The sequence below is a fragment of the Narcine bancroftii genome, chromosome 6 (assembly GCF_036971445.1).
Source record: "Narcine bancroftii isolate sNarBan1 chromosome 6, sNarBan1.hap1, whole genome shotgun sequence".
NCBI lineage: Eukaryota > Metazoa > Chordata > Chondrichthyes > Torpediniformes > Narcinidae > Narcine > Narcine bancroftii.
This window is the reverse complement of record NC_091474.1, coordinates 30,774,466-30,796,773: the sequence shown is the minus strand read 5'-3', so window position 1 is coordinate 30,796,773 and position 22,308 is coordinate 30,774,466. Positions and strand designations below refer to the sequence as shown.

Here is a 22,308-nt window from a genome sequence, read left to right as displayed (position 1 = left end):
AACTGCACACAGAACTCCAAATTAGGCCGCACCAAATTATTGGCTCCCCTTTTTCTTTCCATGACTAAGCAAATACATGACTTATTAAATTTCTTAATAGCTCCTCTAATTCTTATTCTCAACACAAGAAGTTGTGACTTGGACAAATTCGTCCAATGTCTAATTTGAGTCTGTTGCTGTTCTGCCTGACAGCCATGCCCATCGGGCTTGTCAATGTAAACTTGTTCAGTTTACCTGCTTTTGGTCCCACCATTCAAAACGTACCAGGGGGTTGTAGGTTAATTGGGTAGCACAGGCTTGTAGGCCAAAGGGCCTGTTATCTAAATTTTAAAAATTTATATTTTCATTTTTACTGCAAACTTTTCTGCTGAATTTACCAGCATTTCTCTGTATTTTAAATCTTGATTCCAGAGTTAGCTTTCAAACTTGTTCCTAATTACTTTGCACATTTCTTTAAATCTATCATCCTTCAAGATTCCTTGAATGTTGTGTAATAAAAAATATTAAATGAAATTGCCTTTAGTCTGCTGTAAGGCAGAGAAAGATTCACCATCAGCAGAAATTGCCTGGTGCCCCTTGCAGTCAGATAAAGAGAAGCAATAAAAACCCCAACATGGATTTGCCTTCAATATTCCTGCAGTCTCTGAAGCCACACAGACTCCAGTCCAAACCATCGGCAACCCGAGATCCAGATCTAAACCTCCAACATGATCAGAAAGCCTTCAGTTCCCTCGGCACTCTCTGGTTCTGATACTCCTTTAGCTAGTTTTGAGTCATTCTCCAATAAATCTGCTGCCTGGTGCAAGTTCTTTGACCACAGTCACCTGCAACCTGTGTAGCTTCCTTACCCTGAGTCACCAACAGCCTGCCGCCTGTTCTTCAGCCACAAAGCCCCTAATGCAGTGGTTCTTGACCATTTTCTTTCCACTCTTACCAATTCAAGTAATCCCTATGCCATCGGTGCTCTGTGATTAGTAAGGGCTTAAGGTGGTAGATGGGTAGAAAAAAAGTTTGAAAAACCGCTATTTTATTAATCATATCTAATTGACTCATTATGTGAATGGTTTCATAACTTCAAACAAATCAATGACAATTTTTCTCCAGCAAAATATTTGTCACATTTGGGTCAAGAGCAGTGATTTTCATCCTTCCCTTCCCACTCACATACTGGCAGAAATTAATCCCTTACTAATCACAGGGCACCGATGGCATAGGGAATACCTAAAGTGGTATGTGATTGGAAAGAAAAAGGATGAGATCCACTGGTAACTGATCCACTACTGTGGTCACTGTCCCATAGGGTCTTCTCAAATGGGGTGAGGGGGAATTCCTGTTTTCTGGTGCCCTGTGCCAGTCTTCGGCTCCCCAAGAGTCTGCAACCCCTCAAAGCTGCTGCTGAGCAAAGGCACAGCCATCCTGGGCCCAGACCCTGCAATCGCAGGAATTTTTAATATTTAAGTATTTTAATACCACATCTACAATTATTAAATGAATAAATGGGAAAAAAAACATAGTAAATATATATAAAAATTTACCCTAATCCCTCCCTCCACTTACCAACCCAACCTTGCATAAGAAAAAAAGAAAGTGAGGAAATGCCAAAAAAGGGAAAAAATATCAATACTGCGGGTTACCAGTGCAGCGAGTTTTCAGTGTCCTTCAAATATTCAAATCAACGCATTGTATGGGCTCCAAAAAGAAATATTTATTATGTAAATTGTTATTTTCTCAAGTGGAATACAAGAATGCAATTCAGCATGCCATCTTTCCATTCCTAAATCTGTATTTGATATCAAAGTAATGGCCATGCACTTTCTAGAAAATGCTAAAGCTAATTGTCAAAATTCAATTTGATACATAGATAATTTTAATCTAAAACTAATCACTTTAATACCACCCAACAATAATAACATCGGACCTAGTAGGAGTTTTACCTTTCATATTTTCTCCAAAAAATTTTTTATCTAAAACCACTCTAGGGCACTCCAAATGAATCAATTTCTTGATCACATCTAAAACCTAAATCTGATGCTACTAAATTCAACTTTTTTAATTTTGGGGGAGTTGAATGTAATTGACGTGAAAAAAAATTATATTGAACTAATCTACATCTTACATTAATTTTTGCTGTTGCAGGTTCTTAAAATAACCCACACTCACCTCCCTTAAAGCCTGTATGGAGCCGTTGGCAATAGGACTGAGCCACAGAACCCTGCAGAGGTGTGCTGTGTCTCCTCTCCCTGCTCTCCGTGAGTGCACACCAGTGGTAGCGCTGCCGCCATAACCTAAATTCAGGAGGAAAGAGTTGCTGCAAAGGGAAATAATGGATGATGGAATTAGCAAGGTGCTTGTCAGACAGTCTGCTGTGGGAAATTTGAGGTTATCCAAGTTTCTTGAAGAATGAGCTAAATATAAAGTGGAAAGGTGCCACAGTTTTCCCTAGTAAGGGATTTGAGCTTTTATCTGGAGGTTGCGTGAGACCAGAATGAGAGGAAGTGGATTTGGGGTGAAAGATTAAATGTTTTTAGAGTGCATCATGAGGTAAGTTGCCAGAGGATTGGTGAATGTAGGTTTGATTTCTACATTCAAAAGTGTAGAAATCCAGGTAGGTACATGGAGGACCTTGGTTTGGGAGCAGATTAACGGGGCTCGATGGAATAATAGTTAGCACAGACCATATGGGTCTAAGGGCCTGCTCTGTGGTGTTTTATGGTTCTGAGAGCTTGATGGTTGTTGGGAAGAAACTTGAGGTGACTCTCTTGCCAGAAGGTGGCAGTGAAAAGAGGTAACAGGATGATGGGGGTCCTCTTTGATGTGGCTGCCTTGCATCAATATATTCAGTAGATGGGAGATCAGAGCGAGTGATGGACCTGCTAATGTTTGCTCCTTTTTGCAGCCTTCTGTGTTCCTAGGCAGTTGAATTCCCAAACCAGACTGTTGAGAGGGTTATGGAATGCTATGGTTTGGGTGTAGTGGCACCAGGTGGAAAAATTGTTGGACATTGATTGGATAGACTGAAGGCACTGTTTCTGTGCTTGTAGTGAGATATGGTTTTAATGGAATATATCCAATTGCTGAGTGATCCGAACAGTTCATAATACTCCAATGTCTTGTACAATTATGACCGACAAACTCCTGTACACAATACAGGACAAATGATGCCTTCAGCAACCCATCGTCTTGTCACTTTCATGGAATTATGTCCCTGTATTCCAGGTCTCTTCAATACTCTCCAGAGCTCTGCCATTTACAATGCAGGTACTGTTTTGTTTAACTGCACAAAATGCAACAGTCATGACTGTCCAGGTTAAATTCCATCTGTCATTCCTTTGCTCACTCCCCTATTGTAATCTTAGATAACTTTTATCACTGTCGTCCAGCATATTGCAATTTATAGTGTCATCTGCAAGCTGACTACATTGTCATCTAAAGTCACAGTGAACACAGAACCATTTCAAGATTCAATTTATTATAGTAATAAAACTGTCATATTACATGAAATTTATTTTTGCCTGCTGCAAGGCAGATTCACCAATGGCAGGAATTGCCTAAGCGCCTCTTACAGTCAGACTTAGTCTTAGAGAAGCAAAAGAGAGACTCTCAGAGTCACCAAGTGTCTGTAGATTCACCTCCAGCATTTCCGCAGTCACAGAGTCCAGACGAAACCATTGGCAAACCGAGCTCCAAATCCGAATCTCAGGAGCCCTTCAGCTCCCTTGGCACCCCATTGCTTCCCGGTTCCGATACCAATGCCTGTGGCACAGACCTCCAATCTGATTAATTATCTTCCACTAACCCCACCCGGCATGAACTCTTTTTGCATTGGTTTTCACTGTTGAAGATGCCAGAAGTTCGTGTGTCATGGGGCAGAAATGGATGTAGTCACTGTATTTAAGGATAAGGTATTGATGAAGTTAAACAGTCTGAAGTTGGATGTCACCTGCATCGCATGGTCTATGACCAAGGGTTCTGATGAAAATGCTGAGGCGTTTAGAACCATAAAACATTACAGCACAGAAACTGGCCCCTTTGGCCCTTCTAGTCTGTGCCAAACCTTTTTTTTTTGCTTAGTCTCACCAACCTGCACCCAATCCATAGCCCTCCATATCTCTCCCATCGACGCATCTGTCCAAATTCTTAAATGTTAAAATTAAGCCCACGTTCACCACTTTAGCTGGCAGCTCATTCCACACTCCCACCACTCTGAAGTTTCCCCCTAAACTTTTCCCCTTTCACTCTTATCCCATGTCCTCTAGAAAATCCTATGTACATTTACTCTGCCTATCCACCTCAAAATTTTAAATAGCCCTATCAAATCATTCTACATTCCAGGGAATAAAGACCTAATATATTAAACATTTCCCTACAACTCAATTCCTGAAGTCAGGGCAACATCCTAGTAAATCTTTGCACTCTTTCTATCTTACTGATATCTTTCCTGTAGTTAGGTGACCAAAACTGCACACAATACTCCAAATCTGGCCTCAGCAATATCTTGTGGATCTTTATAACATCCCAACTTCTATACTCAATACTTTGATTTATGAAGGCTAATATGGCAAAAGCTCTTGCAACCCTATCCTCCTGTGACACTTCTTTCAGAGAATTATGTATCTGCATTCCCAGATCCTTCTCTTCTACCACACTCCTCAGTTCCCCACCATTTACTGTGCATGTCCTTTCTTGGTTTGTCCTTCCTTGGTTTGTCCTTCCAAATGCAACACTTCATACTTATCTGAATTCATCTGCCATTTTTAGCCCATTATTCCAGCTGGTCCAGATCCCTCTGACAGCTTTGAAAGCTTCGCTGTCCACAACACTTCCAAATCTTGGTGTCATCTGCAAATTTGCTGGTCCAATTTACCACATTATCATCCAGATCATTGATATAGATGGCAAACAACAATGGTCCCAGCACCAATCCCTGAGGCACACCACTAGTCACAGGCCCCCAGCCTGAGAAGCAATCGTCCACCATCACTCTCTGGCTTCTGTCCAGCCATTTTCGAATCCAGTTCAATACTTCACCATGAATACCTAGTGTCTGAATCTTCATAACTAACCTCCCATGAGGGACCTTGTCAAAGGCCTTATTAAAATTAATGTTGGCAATATCAACAACCTTTCATCAACTTTCCTCGTAATCTCCTTGAAAAACTCTTTAAGATCAGTTAAACACAACCTACCACATACAAAGCCAGGCTGGCTAGCCTAATCATTAGGGTTAGGGTTAGGGTTCCAAATATGTATATCTGAACTCTTCGTACACCCTCCAATAATTTACCTGCCACTGACATCAGCCTCACCATCAGGGTTACTTTTGGAGCTTTTGTTAAACAATGGAAATACGTGAGCTACACTCTAATCCTCTTGCACTACACCTGTGGCTCAGGACACTTTAAATATTTCTCCCAGAGCCACCGCAATTTCTACACTAGATTCTCTCAAGGTCCAAGGGTATATCTTGTCAGGCCGTGGGGACTTATCCACCCTTATTTGCTTGTATAGATTCCATAACCTCACTGCTTGTCTTCCTCACTTCACACAACTCTGTACCTGTTTCCTGAGTGAATACTGATGGAAAAAATACTTAAGAACTCCCTATCTCTTTTGGCTCCATACAAAGCCGACAACTCTGATCTTCAAAGAGACCAATTTTGTCCCTTACTATCATTTTGCTCTTAATATACCAGTAGAAACCCTGAGGATTTACCTTCTCGTTGTCTTTCAAAGCTTCCTCATGTCTTTCTTATAGCCTTCCTGATTTCTGTCTTGATTTTCTTGCATTTTTTAAATATACCTCAAGTACCTCATTGCTCAATGTTGTCTATACCTGTTATATGCCTCTCTTTTTCCAAACCCTCAAAAGCCAAAGTTCCTTATGCCTGCTAACCTTGCCTTTAATTCTGACAGAAACATACTACTCAAAATTTTATCTTTGAAGGTCCTCCATTTACATCACACGTCCTTGCCTTAAACAACTTATCTCAATCCATGCATTCTAGATTCTTTATTATTTCTTCAAAATTGGCCTTTCTCCAATTTAGAATCTCACCCCAAAGTCCAGACCCGTCCTTCTTCATAATTAAAACTAATGGCATTATGATCATTGGACTCAAAATGTTTCCCGTACACATTCTTTTGTCACCTGTCCTGTCTCGTTCCCTAATATAAGATCCAGTATTGCATTCTCTCTAATTGGTACCTATGTATATTGATTTAGAAAACTTTCCTGAACACATTTGTCAAACTCCAAGCCATCCAGCCCTTTTACAATATGGGAGTCCCAATATGTGGAAAGTTAAAATCACTACTATTGCAGCTTTGTTTCTTACATCAGTCTGCTATCTCTCTACAGATTTGCACCTCCAATTCTCATTAACTATTGGGTAGTCTATAATACAACCCCATGAGTGTGGTCATACCTTTCCCATTCCTCAGCTTCACCTATATAGCCTCAGTAGACAAGCCCTCTGGTCTGTCCTGCCTGAGCACAGCTGTGATATTTTCCCTGATGAGCAATGCCACTCCTCCTCCTTTCATTCCCTCCCCACCCTGTTCTATTGTGTCTAAGGCAACAGAAGCCCAGAACATTGAGCTGCCAGTCCTGCCCTTCCTGCAACCAAGTTTCACTATTGGCCACAATGTCATAATTCCACACGCCAATCCACACTCTAAACTCACCTGCCTTTCCTACAATACCCCTTGCATTGAAATAGGTGCACCTGAGAATATTTCCACCACATACAACCCATTGACTTCTAACAATGCATGCCATTTTTACATTCTTTTCCCTTCTCCACTCCTCTATCTGCTCTGGCACTCTGGTTCCCATCCCCCTGAAAATCTAGTTTAAACCCACCAGAGCAGTACTAATAAACCTTCCTGCAAGGATATTAGTCCCCTTCCAGTTCAGATGCAAACTGTCCCATCAGAACAGGTCCCAGCTTCCTTGGAAGAGGCCCAATGATCCAGAAACCTGAAGCCCTCCCTCCTACACCATGTCTTTAGCTATGTATTAAACTGCATTAATCTATTTATAATCTCACTAGTACGTGACACAGGTAGCAATGCTGAGAACTTTAAGAATCAATGGTTTTCGGAGTGGTTCCAGAAGACTGGAAAGTTGTAAATGTCACTCCACTTTTTAAGGGGTGGGGGGGGATGGGGGAGAGGCAAAGGCAGGAAATTATAGGCCGGTTAGTCTGACTTTGTTGGTTAGCAAGATGTTAGAATCTATCATTAAATTGGGTTTTTTTGATACTTTGGAGGCACATGGTTAAAATAAGCAGAAGCCATCATGGTTTCTTAAGGGAAAATCTTGCTTGACAGACCTATTGGAATTTTTTGAGGTGGTAACAGGAGGGACAAACAGAGTCAATGGATGTAGTTGTCTTTGATTTTCAGAAGGCCTTTGATGAGTTGCCACACATGAAGCTGCTTAGCAAGAGCCCATGGTATTATGGGAAGGATATCAGCATGGATAGATCATTGGCTGACTGGCAGGAGGCAGAGAGTGGGGATTTGTAATTGGCTGCCAGTGGTCACAGGTATCAATGTTGGGTCCACTTCTTTTCATGTGATATATCACAGATTTAGATGAGAGAATTGATGGCTTTGTAGCCAAATGTGTGGTCGATTCAGATAGTGGAGGGGTGGGGGGCAATGTGATGAAAGCACTGAGTTGACAGGAGACATGCTAGGAAATTGGGCAACTGAGTAGCAGATGGAATACAGTGCAGAGAATTCTATGATCATGTACTTTGGAAAGAATAAAGGTGTAGACAAGTTCACAAATCAGAGGTTCAGAAGGACTTGAGAGTCTTCATACAAGATTCCCGAAGGGTTGATTTTCAGGTAGAGTTGGAGGTAAGGGCAGTAAATGCACTAACTAGCATTCATTTTGAGATAGATAGAATATAAAATGAGATGAAATGTCGAGACTCCATAAATCATTTGGCCAGACCGTGTTTGGAGCATTGTGAGCAGTTTGGGCTTGTGATTCTGATTATCAAAGGAAGGATGTGTTGGCATCAGAGAGGGTCTAGAGGAAGCTCACTAGAATGATCCCTAGAGTGAAAGGGTTATCATATGAGGAGGTTTTGATGGCTCAATGACTGCTCTCTGGAATTTAGACAAGGAAATAAAGAATATTGAAAGGACTGGATAGAGGACATTTGCTATGGTGGGGGAGTCTGGGATGAGAAACACCAGCTCAGAATACAAAATCATCCCTTTAGAACATACACGAGGAGGAATTTCTTTACCTAGAGGATGGAGAATCTGGAATTAGTTGGCGCAGATGACTATGGAGGACAGGTCATTGGGTAGATTATTGATTGGGAAGGGATTCATTTTTATGGGAGAAGACAGGAGAGTAAACCAGCCATAATGGAATGGAAAAGTAGACTTGATGGGCCAAATAGACTATTTCTGCTCCTATGTCTTGTGGCTTCTACCATCAAACCAATTTTGTGTTCAATTGGCCATCGCATGTGATGATCTTTGGGACTAGTCTAGCATGAGGGATCTTGTGGCTGTCCTTGCTAAATCCATATCAACACCTACACTCATCAATCTTCTTGGTCGCTCTCTGAAAAACTCGATCACATTGGTGAGACGCACTTTGTACTGCACAAACCCATGCTGACTCTCCCGAATTAATCCTCCTCTTTCCAAATGCAAATATATCCCATCTCTCAGAATCCTGCCCACCAACTAACCCACATTTCCAATATTTACGATAATTGTGGTAATTTCTTGTAACGAATAGTAATTTACTCGACTTTGTCCACAACTTCAAAAGGGCAAGAACGAAGAACACTGTTCACTCAGGAATTTAAGGGAGACTGAAATGCTTATATTTCATTAGATACAAACAATGAAAACTTGTCAAACAGTGCAAATTTGAGTTAAAGGTCAGTGCAGAGCACACAAACACCATGACATCAGGCCTTTCAGCCCACTCAATCTCTGGTGCCCTTCATCCAGCCATTTACACTAATTTTTTAAAAATGAAATTCGATTACAGCACAGTAACAGCCCGTGCTTCTAACTGACACCCGATTAACCTTGAACCCTGTACATTTTGGAGGGTGGGAAGAATCCCACACAGACAGCGCTAGATTCGAACCGGGTTTGCTGCTGCAGTAACGGCATTGAGCTAACCACTGCTAATACTAAGCATGCTGCCCAAAACAATTCTCCCAAGTTCGACACATTATTGATTTGACTTTTACTTCACAAACTTGGACATATTTTACACAGTGAGAGGCGTAATAAACTTTAGAAATACGTAATCATCCAATCAGAATGTCAAAACCAGATTAGAGGTGAAGCATGAAAAATACAATTTGCTTTTACTTGACTCAATTGGAAATTAACTGTGGAATTAGACACAATGTAACAAATATACTCAAACATTCTAATACATTACAATTTTATATCAGTATTTCTAAAAGTTCTACTCGGAATAAAGAATATACATTGATACATCATGTTGCAGGAGAACAAATGATTATCTGTTCAATGGTGTTCAGTCTGTTTCAACATGATTGGTTATTTATTAATTGCCATCAGCTAACACTGGTTAAATGTCTGTCTTTCCCTGAGCAGCTGATCATTGCCCTGCACTGACAGTTCTGAGGACATCATGGTGGTGGAGTTGCAGTGGAGATGGGTTCATCCATTGATGATCTTCTCACTGATGAAGAGGCATGGTGTAAAGAATGAGGAAGATGAAGAGGGCCAGGATGCACTGACAGTTCTGAGGACATCATGGTGGTGGAGTTGCAGTGGAGATGGGTTCATCCATTGATGATCTTCTCACTGATGAACTGAGGCATGGTGTAAAGAATGAGGAAGATGAAGAGGGCCAGGATGCACTGACAGTTCTGAGGACATCATGGTGGTGGAGTTGCAGTGGAGATGGGTTCATCCATTGATGATCTTCTCACTGATGAACTGAGGCATGGTGTAAAGAATGAGGAAGATGAAGAGGGCCAGGATGACGATGACGAGTAGGCCAATGATTAACCACTTGTAATTTTTCCATATAAAGTATACAAATGACTTCAATGGGTTAATAAACCAGTTAAAGGATGTGTTGGGTCGGCTGCAAAAGAAATGAACAAATTAGTTAATCATGCAGTATGTGAGATGTGCCTCATTGTTGCATTGGTGCTGAGAACATTCAATGATCTGACATTCATCAACATGTGAAGACCAAGTGTCTAATTTATTGCAAGTCATCACGATTTTTCATGGCTGATAATTCACCAGTCAATATTTTCACTGAATACACTTCAAACAATCCAAATCTCCTTTCTTGCTAGTTACTCAAATCCTTCCAGAACTTGAGAAAATCCACTTCTATTGTAACTTTCCAGATACTTGGTATTTTAAATTTAAATTTAGACCTACAACATGGCAACAGGCCCTTTCATCCCATGAGCCCATGCCGCCCAATTACACCCAATTTTTAAATGATAAGGGGAAACCCAGGCAGACACGGAGAAACTCCTTATAGACAGCCCTGGATTTGAACCTGATCACTGGCACTGTAACAGCGTTGCACTAATCACCACGCGAACTGTGCTGCCTGGTGTATTTGGGTGGCATGGACTTGTGGGCCAGAAGGGTCTGTTACCGTGCTGTATTTCTAAAATTAAAAATAAAATTTTAAAAGTTAAAATTGTAATCTAAAATGTCAGCTTAATGTTCCAAATTCAGGTGAAATCCACTGGGAGACATAAAACCACTGCTTTGAGTGTAAATTTATGTGTTAAAGGCATCATGAACTGAGGTTAAATGAAGGGAACAAGACAACGCAACAAGGGCAATCACTATTTCCGAAAGGTCTGATGGAGAGAAAAGGAAATATTTCTGGGCAAATCACTGAAATGGGCAAATTCTGTAGTCAAAGAGAACGTTAGTAGATGGGACAGGCAGGAACATGACATTAATGCTGTGGTTTTCTACCTCAATATCTCCTGTATAGCTCATGATAAATTCTGTTTGATAATACTTCTTTGAATCAGCTTAAGGTGTTTTATTCATATATAGAAATAAATGTAAATGCTCCTCATAACTCTTTTGAGACAGTAAGAGAACATCTGACTATTTTACAGCATTTTCTTTTGGGGTTTCGAATTTGCATCAACCAGTGTTTTTTTTTTTTTGTTCACTTACTTGGGTTTATCCAGTGGTTCTGGTTCTTTCCGACCAAGCCCAACAGGACTTTTTTCTGCTTCTTCTAGAGTGAGCAAGTGCATCTCAGCTTCAACTTTACCCTGTCAGAAACAACAAATATTTATAGACTTTCAGGCATGATAGAGAGGGGCATTTCACTGTTGATTAGGGAGAATATTCTAGTAATACTCAGGGAAGATGTTTTGGAGAGTTCTGTGTGGATATTTACCAGGATGCTGCCTGAAGTAGACATTGGCTCATGAAGAAAGGTTGACAGAGTTTGGACTTTTCTCTCTGGAATGATGAAAGGTGGGAGGTGATTTAAAAGAGGTTACTAACATTAGGAGAGCTGTTTGTTGGGTGGGCAGCTGGCAGATTTTTCCCAGGGTGACAATAGCAAGTACCAGAGTTTAGGTGAGTGGAGAAAAGTTTAGGGGAGAAGTCTGGGGTAAGGTTTACTTTTCACACACAGAATAGTGGGTGTCTAGAATACATTGCCAGGGGTGGTGGTGGTGGAGATTGATACAATAAAGACACCTGAAAGAATCTTCAATAGGAATGTAGAGGTAAGAAAAATAGAGAGTTATGGGTGTGAGTAGGGAAGGATGAGATTGTTGTGGAGTGGGTTTATATAGGTCAACATTACATCATGGGAAAGTAGGAGGCTGAAGGTTGACCCTCAGAGGTTTAAAAATGATGAGAAACATAGGTAGATAGTCAGCATCCTTTACATCAGTTGGGACGCTTCCACAGGCACCTCAAGGCTGCTCTCGTGTCCAGACTCCAAGGACCTAACTGGATAGACGAGCTGCCATGAGCACTGTTGGAGATCTGCATAGTACCCAAGGAAGACTCAATAGCTCTTCGGCTGAATTAGTTTATGGAGCTCCACTGGTGTTCCCAGGGGAATTCATTCCGTCCCCAGGCAAACAGCAAGACGACTCGGCAGCTTTGCTCCACAGACTGAGGGAAAGAGTCGGCAACCTGGCCCTGACTCCACCTTCCAGGCATGGACACGCGAGGACCAACATACCCAAAGACCTACAAGATTGTGTGTGTTTTCATTCGCAGGGGTCCACAACATCCACTGCTGCAGAGGAAATACGAGGGTCCATTCTGGGTGGTCTATAACAATGGAGCCACGTTCGAGCTGGAGGTCGGAGGCAAGACGGAGGTCTTCACCACGGACAGGCTAAAACTGGCACACCTGGACCTGGCGCACCCGGTCGAGATGCCTGCACAACACTGGAGAGGCAGGCCACTGAAGCCAGCAGAGGCTCTGCCTCTGGGCACCAAGGATGATACCACCAGATCTGGGGATGGTTCATGTGGCGGCACGTTGCCATGGTGATCAAGCCAGCACTCCAGGCGGCGAGTGCAACTTAAGGCCAGCAGCCCACACAGCAGCACTGGCCCTAGCAAGCGAACTGGCGGGTGTACAGCAAGGACAGCTTAAAGACCAGTAACCCCAAAATGGCACTGACCTTGCTGCACACCCAACAGTCAGGGACAGTGTGTGAGGAAGAAGGGATTGTTATGCAGGAAAGTACCCTTGCACGGGAAACCTGCTTGTTATGACGTAAGCAAAAAAGGGAAACGGCAGGAACATGAGAAGTATAAAAGTTGGGCCTGAGCCCCAAATAAAACACAGAGCTTAACCTGACTGCACCACGTGTAGTCCAAACTACTTCTAAGTAGCGCAGGGCTACAAATCATTGGTTTTCAGATACAAAAAGTTATCAGGGAGGTAAATAGAATGTTGGCCTTCATTGCTGGAGGGTTTGAATTTGAGCAGAAGATTCTGTTACCACTGTGCATCTGGAGTACTGCATGCAGTTCTAGTCTCCTTTCTTGAGAAAAGATATGCTGGCTTTGGATCCAGTGCAGAGGTTGATTCTGGAGATGAGGGGTTGACCTATGATGAGAGATTGAGTCACCTGGGTCTGTTCATTGAAACTGAAAAGAATGAGAAGGTATCTTATAGAAACATATGAGAGGGATAGGTAAGGTAAAAGAGATTGGATACACAAGTATTTGGATAGCCAGGTACTGATTAGGGATAAGTCAATATGCCTTTGTGCAAGGTAGGTTGTGTTTAACCAATTTTAAAGTTTTTCAAGGAGGTTACCAAGAATGTTGATGAAGGAAAGGCTGTGGATGTTGTCTACATGGACTTTAGTAAAGCCTTTGACAAGTTCCCACATGGGAAGTTCAGACACTCAGAATTTATGATGAGGTAGTAAATTGGATTTGACATTGGTTATACGGGAGAACCCAGAGAATAGTAGTGAATGATTGCTTCTTAGACTGGAGGCCTGTATTGGGACCATTGTTGTTTGTCATCTATATAAATGATCTGGATGATAATGTGGTAAATTGCATCAGCAAGTTTGCAGATGATACAAAGATTAGAGGCATTGTGGACAGCATGGAAAACTTTCAAAGCTTGCATAGGGATCTGTTCCAGCTGGAAAAATGGGATGAAAAATGGTAGATGGGGTGTTGCATTTTGGAAGAACATACATGGTAAATGGTATGGCACCAAGGAGTGTGGTAGTACAGAAGAGATGTGGGAATACAGATATGTAATTCTCTGATAATACTGCAAGGATCTGTTCTGGGATTCCTACTCTTTGTGAAATTTTTTTTTAGAAATGTCCAGGATGAAGAGGCAAAAAATGAGTCAGTAACTTTGCAGATGATATGAAGGTTGGAGGAGTTATGGATGAAGCTGAAGATTGTTGAAGGTTACAAGAGGATATAGACAGGATGCAGAGTTGGGAGGAGAAATGGCAGACAGAGTTCAATCCAGATAAGCTTGAGTAATATGGTTGGGAAGGACAAACCAGAAGGTTGAGTACAGGGCTAATGATTAGTTACTTAAGAATGTGGATGAACAGAAGGACCTTGGGGTTCAAATCCATACATCCCTCAAGGAATTTCCACCGCACAGGTTGATAGGATAGTTAGAAGGCCTTTGGGATGCTGGTATTCATTAATAAGGGGACTGAATTCAAGAATAGAGAGGTCAAGTTGCATCTCTACAAATCTCTGATGAGACCACACTTGGAAGTATTGTGTTTAGTTCTGGTCACTTCATTATAGAAAGGATGTGGAAGTTACAGAGAGGGTACAGAGGAGATTGATCAGGTTGTTGCTTGGATTAGAAAATAAATCTTATGAGGCAAGGTTGGCAGAGCTGGGACTTTTCTCTTTGGAGCATAGAAGGATGAGAGGAGACTTAATAGAGGTCAACAAGATTATGAGAGGCCTAGATAGGATGGCCAGCGCCAGTTACCCAGGGCAGGAACAGCAAACACTGTAGGACATATGTACAAAGTGAAGGGGAGACATCAGGGGTATGATTTTTACACAGAGAGTTGTGGGTGCCTGGAATGCCTTGCCAGGGATGGTGGTGGAGCCTGAAACATTAAGGGCATTCAAGAGACTCTTAGACAGGCACATGGATGGAAGAAAATTAGAAGGTTGCAGGGTAGGAAGGGTTTAGTACTTTTTAAAGGAATATATGGGTCAGCATAACATTAAGGGCTGAAGGGCCTGTACTGTGCTGAAAGGTCGTATGTTCTATGAAAGTGGTGTCACATATAGATAGGGTTGTAAAGAGAGCTTTTGGCATATTGGCCTTCATAAATCAGAGTTGGGTTGTTATGGTAAAGTTGTATAAAACATTGGTGAGGCCAAATTTAGAGTATTGTGTGCAGTTTTGGTCTCCTAACTACAGGAAAGGTATCAATAAGATTGAAAGTGTGCAGAAGAGATTTACTAGGATGTTGCCCAGACTTCAGGAACTGAGTTACAAGGAAAAGTTAAACAGGTTAGGATTTTATTCCTTGAATTGTAGAAGAATGGGGGGAGATTTGATAGAGATGTACACAATTATGAGGGGGATAGACAGAGTGAATGGAGATGGGCTTTTTCCACTTGAGGGTAGGTGAGATACAAACCAAAGGACATGGGTTAAGGGTGAAAGGAGAAAAGTTTAGGGGTAACATGAGGGGAATTTCTTGACACAGAGAGTGGTGGGAGTACAGAATGATCTACCAGCTGAAATGGTGAATTTGGGCTCAATTTTAACATTGAAGAAAAATTTGGACAGATACGTGGATGGGATGGGTATGGAGGGTTATCGACTGGATGCAGGTCAGTGAGAATAGGCAGAAGAATAGTTTGGGCCAAAGGTCCTGTTTCTGTGCTGTAATGTTCTATGGTTCTAGAAGCTGGAAAGGTGTTTCCACTGATAGGTGAGACTAGCATTGGGGGACATAGTCTTCAGTTTCGAGGGTGTAGGTTTAGGGCAGAGATGAGAAGGAACTGCTTTTCCCAGAAAACGGTAAATCTGGAATTTTCTCCCCGGGGAAGCAGTGGAGGATGTCTCATTGAATATGTTTTAAAACACAGATAGATAGATAGATTTTTGCAGGGGAATGAAACGTTAGGGAGAAATGGCAGGTGGAGCTGTCCACAGCCAGATCAGCCATAATCTTATTAAATGGCAGAGAAGGCTTGATGGGTCAAATAGCCTACTTCTGCTCCTATTTGTTGTATTCTTCTGAAGACAATATCTCACCCGAAGAATGTACGTATTGCCAGAACTGTCCGTAAACTCAACATCCTCAATCTTTACTTTCTTCTTCTTCTTCTTCTTCTTCTTTTTCTTTTTTTTGCTTTCATCATTTTCTTCTTCTTCTTCATCTTCTTCTTCTTTCACCTTGATCATGGGCCACCATCCTCTCATCCTCTTCCCCCGAATGATGGAGGTGCGAGGTCCTGCCTTCTCCTTTGCCATCTTGATGGTGCATTGGTCGGCCGTCTTTACTGGTCGGATCATGTCATTCAGTTTCAACTCAATAGAACCTACAGTGGTAAAGGGGGAATCTTGGTTAAAAAAAATAAGGAAAAAATTACCTTGGCATAAGGAGATAGGTCATCTTGGCTAACCTTCTGAGAGGCTGGGAGTTTTCCTGACAGTTTTAGAACCACAGAGGATGACAGATACAGGCCCTTTGGTCCACCTAGTCTGTTCCAAGCGATTTATTCCACCTAGCTCCATCAATCTGCACCAGTACCATCACCCTCCATACCCCTCCCATCCATATACCTATCCAAATTTCTTTTAAACCACCTCCACAGGCAGCTTGTTCTACACTCTCACCACACTCTGAGTAAGAAGTTCCCCCCAATGATCCATTTAAATATTTCATGTTTCACCCTAAATCCATGTCCTTTAACTTTTGCTTTGCCCAACCTCAGTGGAAAATGCCTGCTTGCATTCTATAAACCTGTGAAGGGAAGATTTGGCAGGATGTTCTACTTGCTGGAATGTGCCACGGAGGAATTCATGTATTTTTCCATTTCCAGGAAGTATGAATTCTGGGTTTCAGGGTTGGGATACCAACTGTAGTGCATCTGAGAAACTGACATCTTAGTGGACTGTGCTTATCTACAAAGTTAAGGCAGTGAGGGAATTGATTACCACCCAGGCAGGCAGTCCCAGAGACCCATGTGTCACACAAACTTTCTCTTGGATGCTTGCGTACCTAATGTTTTGAAATGGGAGTGGTACTATGAGTAGCTCAGCAGTGCAGGAGTAGGGAGAAAAAAGAACCACAGTGATTAGGGATTCTATATTTGGGGAACAAAAAGTGTTTCTGGAGCCACAGACAAAACTCCAGTATTAAACAAGGACATCTGCTGATCTGCACCTGTGGTCGAGTGCAACGCGTGGAAGTGCTGCCAAAACTCAGCAGATCACGCGGCATCCACAGGAAGCTGAAGATCATTTACATTTTGGCCATGAGCTCTTCGTCAGGAATCTGGACAAACAGGTAAATGAGTGAATTAAAAAGGTGGGAGGGAGGGGAGGAGAGGAGAATCTGCAGAGATCTTCAACTGCATTCAGTGCTCCTGATGCAGCCTCCTCTACATCAGGGAGGGTGGATGCAGAACGGGGTGGCTTCAATGAGCACCTTCGCTCGGTCCGCTGCAACATCAAGGACCTCCCAGTGACCAACACTTTAATTCCACACGTCATAGCCTGATGAAATGCCAAATTGAGGCTACCCACAAATTGGAGGAACAACACCTTATTTTCCATCTCTGAACTCTCCAACCCGACTTCTCCAATTTCCAATTGCTGTTAACCCCTCCCTTGGTCACTCTCCCTCCCCCCTGCCCTCTTTCCTCCAGCTCACCTTCTCTTCCTTCTCCTATCCTTTTCATCCTCTGCTCCCTCCCCATATCACCTCAGCATCTTTCACTTCTACCTTCCTACCTGTTAGTCTGTGTTTCTCCCACTTCCTCTCCTCCCCACTTTTTCATTCAGGCACCAACCTGTTTTTCCAGAATCTCATGAAAGGAACGGGCCCGAAATGTCATTCCATCTGGACTAGTGACAGAGACCTCCCAGCAGCCAACCATTTCAGTTCTGTGCCACACTCACATTTATGTCCATGGCCTTGTGTACTATCCCACAAAGACCACCTGCAAATTGGAGGAACAACACCTGATCTTCCATCTGGCCACTCTCCAACCAGATGCATTAACATCAATTTTTCCAGTTTCTGCTACCCTGCTCCCCTCTTCCCTCCCTTTCCTGTTCTCCCTCCCTTCGCCTCCTTTCACCTAGCCATCTCTCCTCCCCTTGATTGCTGCTGATTCCTCCCTCCTTTCTCCACCCACTACCTCCTGCCTTTACGACCATACCTCCCCTACTCTTGTTCGAACACCTGCCAACATTTTTCAATACGTTGATGAAGGGCTCAAACCCGAAACGTCAGTTATGTATTTATACCTTTGCTATATAAAGGACACTGCTTGACCTGCTAAGTTTCTCCAGCATTGTGTTTTTACTTTAGTCCCAGAATGTTGCTTGCCTTTTAATGGCTGATGTGCGACCAGGTAAGTTTCTGCAGCACTTTTGTGTACTCCGGTATGGTACATTTGTCTCCCTGGTGCCACAGAACAGAGACACACAGGAGTCTGCAGTGCTGGAATCTGAAGCTAAACACATCCGCTGGAGAAACTCAATGGGCCGAGCAGAATTAGTGATCGATATTTTGGGTTGAACCCGTTCATTGAGACTGGGGATGTGGAGAAGAGAAGCCAGTGTACAGAGCACATGATGGAAAGGGTAGAATTGGGACCTTTGTGGGAGGGAGCCAGGGAGAGGTGAAATGTAACAGACAGAGGCAGTACACTGGCAGTACCAGACAAAGGGAGAGAGAGGCAAAGAAAGGGGTCAGGTGGAGGAAGATGAGTTACACAGATTGGAGAGGGTGATCAGACCATAAAATGTGGGAGAGGAATTAGACTATTTGGTCCATCGAGTCTGCCCTGCCATTTCATCATGGCTGATTTACTATCCTTCATCTCATTTTCCTGTTTTCTCCCTGTAACCCTTGATTACCTTCTTCATCAAGAATTTATCTTCCTTGGTCTTAAGTATATCCGATGACTTGGCCTCCACAGCCGACCATGACAACAAATTCTATAGATTCACAACCCTCTGGGTAAAGAAATTCCTCCTCATCTCTGTTCTAAAGGGACGTGTTTGTATTCTGATGCTGTGCCCTCTGGTGCCAGATTCCTGCAGCATAGAAAACATTCTCTTCATGTCCATAAAGTCAAAGATTGCCTGTGCTGGAATCTGATAAGAAGGTGACAATGGTGGGTGTTGGGATACCAGATGGAACCAAAGGGAGTGGGAGGAGAAGAGTAGAAAACACCCATCCTCTGACCTATTCTCATCCCCCATCCTTGGATCCAGCCCCTCTTTCCCCATCTCCCCACAAGATTACTCTGCTCTTTGACAAACCTTTCCCCTCCCCACCCCACCCCACCCCACCCCAGCACTTCATTCCCTTTGGTCTCTTTGTCTGCCAGGGGTATTAGTGGAGGCTGCTGCAATGTAGGTTGTAGAGAATTAATGGGAGAATGGGATTAATGAGATTGCTTGAGGAGCTGCAGAGATTCATGAAATACATTGGAAATGCAATACAAGGTATGAAACAAAGGGAAGCACAAATGTCTGCAGACACTGTGATTGCAGCCAAAACACAGAAATGCTGGAGTAACTTAGCCGGCCTCACAGTGTCCAGAGGAGGTAAGGATATATAACCAAAGTTTTGGGCCTGAGCCCTTCAAGGTATATGCACATTCAGTCAAAGCAAAAATATACAGGAGAAATTAATGATAAATTTCTGGGAAAGTCTTATAAAATTGTAAAAAAAAGCTTTAGGTTTGAGGATTGGGGGCATTTTAAAATTTAGCAGAGGATATCAAACAAATTGATAAAGGAAGAGAAAATAGAACACAAGGATAAAATAGTGAGAGACAGATTTCTGCAAGCTTCTCCCATTTACAATACGCAGTTAAGGTGTGGGATGAAATACTTCCCACTTGTCTGAATCAGTTCCCCTGACAATTCACGTCAGTAAAATCGAAGCAACCCATTTAATTGGTATCCTATCAACTGCTCTTAGCACTCCTCCACCACAGGGCCGGAGTGGGCAACATCTGGAAATTTAGGGTTGGCCACTTTGAAAGCAGCTCTTAAACCCACAAACTTCATCACCAAGGAAGGGAAATGTGGCACTTCACGACCTGCAAGTTCTCGTTCATAGCACATCAACCAAGCTTGGAGTTATAGAATCCAGGAAGCAAGTAATTCAGAATGTTCAGATGACCATGTCTTTGCCGATCATCGTATATATCAATCTACACCTGGCCCATGGTCATTTATGCTTTGATGATTCAAGCTGTTTCCATCGTCTGCAGACTCTTTGTCTCCACCTTAAACCTCTCCCCTCTGCTATTTGACATTTCCATCCTGGGAAAAGGACTCGAACCACCTGATCAAAACTTTTCATCATTTTATAAACCAATCAGGTCTTCCCTTGACTTTCTAGAGAAAACAATTCAAATTTGTCCAAACACTTCCTATAGTTTTGAAATAATTTAGAATTGGAAAGAATAATTATAGGAAAAGAGAAGGGGAAAATTGTAAAATCGATTCTGAACTAGATCATATTAAATATTTACCAAGAAAGTCATTGGCAGAAATCAAATCATAATCCCAGATCTGTAACATGAGGATGGCAGGTTGCCGAAACTCTGATTCCTCCAAGGAGAAAATTGATTCTTTCTTCTTAAAAACAATCTCTTTCTCTGTTGGCAGGTAGTCAAAGCGAAACACAAATCTCCAGTTGAAATTTCCTTCTCCGGTTAGGGAGTTAAAATGGACGTCGGTCTCTTGTTTATCATTTTCCAAACCCTTCATCCATCTGCAAATTTAAATAATAATTTTACAAGCAATGATTTAAAATTGTTTTCCTGTAGAGATAATAATGTCAGGGATCAAATCGGTTTCTTCATAGTTGCGGTTCTTAACTGAATTACTCCCATTTCACATTGTGTTGATATGACAGACATTGCAAGAAGAATGTGGATTTATAAAATGATTGGATGTAAGGAAGTTATTTCTGGGGGAGGGAATTGGGATGGCTTGGCTCAGAAGTATTTTTTCCCAAATGATCCTCAGTGGGGCAGGAGAAGTATCAACAATATCCACCTTCGACAGTTAAGAAATATCATTCAAACTGATTTGGAGTAGTTTAGTCAGCAAAAGGAGAGAAAATTATCTCATCACAGCTTCCAAAAAAATAGACGTGGTCCTGTTGATAAAATCATTTTCTGTGGAGAAAGGTAAACATACATTCTTTCAGGCTGTAGCATTCACACACGTCCCAACCACCAATAACCACAATCAAATCAGATTCCAGGCACCCAGCATTTAAACTCAGCCAAAATCCAAATCACCCCATCAACCACACTCCCCCACCCTCAACCGCTCCATCATATCCACCTCCCATCTGACCTTACCTCAACCCCATAATCTCACTCTCAAGAAAATCGCCCTTTCTCCCAATTCACACTATCCACCCCACTAACTCCATCAGTTTACCAACCCACCCTTATCCGTTCACATCCTAATCATTAATCAGACCCATCCACTGCCCCACCCCAAATCTAATGGGTATATTCACCAATTGCAGCCTCATGATAAAAGCAAAAACTGACTAAAACATGAGTTACCACTGGAGCTTCCAGCTACCTAAAGGAACAGAAGGCAAGATGGAGGAAAGGGAGGCAGGGGTGGGTGGGGGTGGGGTGGAGGGGTCTGAGGGATCCAGTTGGAAACATTGTGCTGCAAAATTATAAATTTGATGAATACCCTTTGATGTAGATATCACTGGATCGGACTCCTGTCAACGGATTCACATCATCAAGGGGTACATCGTCTGTGTTCCAGATGATGACTCTCAGCTCGTAGCTAATCGACACATAGCATGGAAGAACACAAATGAGCAATAATAAAATTCTGCAGTAAATTAATTACATTTTTTAAAAACTGAAGAAGATTTTGTGTTTTTAAAACTGGATTGCTTAGTATTTTGAATAATGAATTTTATTTAAGAAATCAATACACAAGATCATTAAAGTGGCCAAAAGATCACTGGGGTCTCCCTTTCCTGCCTTGGCGACATTCACCAGAAATGTTGCTTAAGTAGGGCTCAAAGAATTATCGAGGATCCCTACCATCCATCACACAGGATCTTTGACCCATTACCACCAGGAAGGAGGTACAGGAGGATCAAAATCAGGACTGCCAAGCTGGGAAATAGCCTCTTCCCGCAGGCTATGAGATTGATGAAAAGTATCCTGCAACTTTGGGTCACTGATAAATGCAATTGAGTAAATTGTTTCAAAATATTTATAGATATTTGTTTTATTTTTTATGTATATATGTGATTAATATGTGAGAAATGAGTACGTGGGTACACCATGGTCTGTAAAAATACCGTTTTGTCTGGTTGTATGGTGCACAGTCAGAGATAATCAACTGGAAGTTGAATGGGAAAATCCAAATTCAAATGGCCAACATTTATGAGTAAAATGATGATCTGGTTTAGGGGAATAAACCAGTTTAGTTCCCCAGAGAATTATGCCATTTACATTGTAAATAGTCACACATCAAAATTCAGAAAGTTATTTTAATAAAGGTTCTTGTTTGCTTTTTTTGGAGCTGGAGTTAGATGA

At 42.1% G+C, this 22,308-nt stretch overlaps 1 protein-coding gene across 2 annotated transcripts in view; it reads right to left on the bottom strand.

Moving 5' to 3' along the window:
• Nucleotides 1-8,838: 8,838 nt before the first annotated feature.
• Nucleotides 8,839-22,308, bottom strand: part of fer1l4 (fer-1 like family member 4) — a 139,241-nt gene continuing 125,771 nt past the window's right edge. Inside the window, exons 41-45 of one of the 2 annotated variants that reach the window (XM_069884593.1) lie at nt 21,443-21,541; nt 20,251-20,492; nt 15,779-16,065; nt 11,191-11,291; nt 8,839-10,114 (exon numbers count right to left, since the gene is read on the bottom strand). In XM_069884593.1, coding sequence (XP_069740694.1) covers nt 9,934-10,114; nt 11,191-11,291; nt 15,779-16,065; nt 20,251-20,492; nt 21,443-21,541 — 910 coding nt within the window. In that variant the 3' untranslated portion in view covers nt 8,839-9,933. Of the gene's footprint in view, nt 10,115-11,190; nt 11,292-12,998; nt 13,147-15,778; nt 16,066-20,250; nt 20,493-21,442; nt 21,542-22,308 lie in introns of those variants that run through there. The other variant, XR_011339998.1, reaches the window with a different exon arrangement.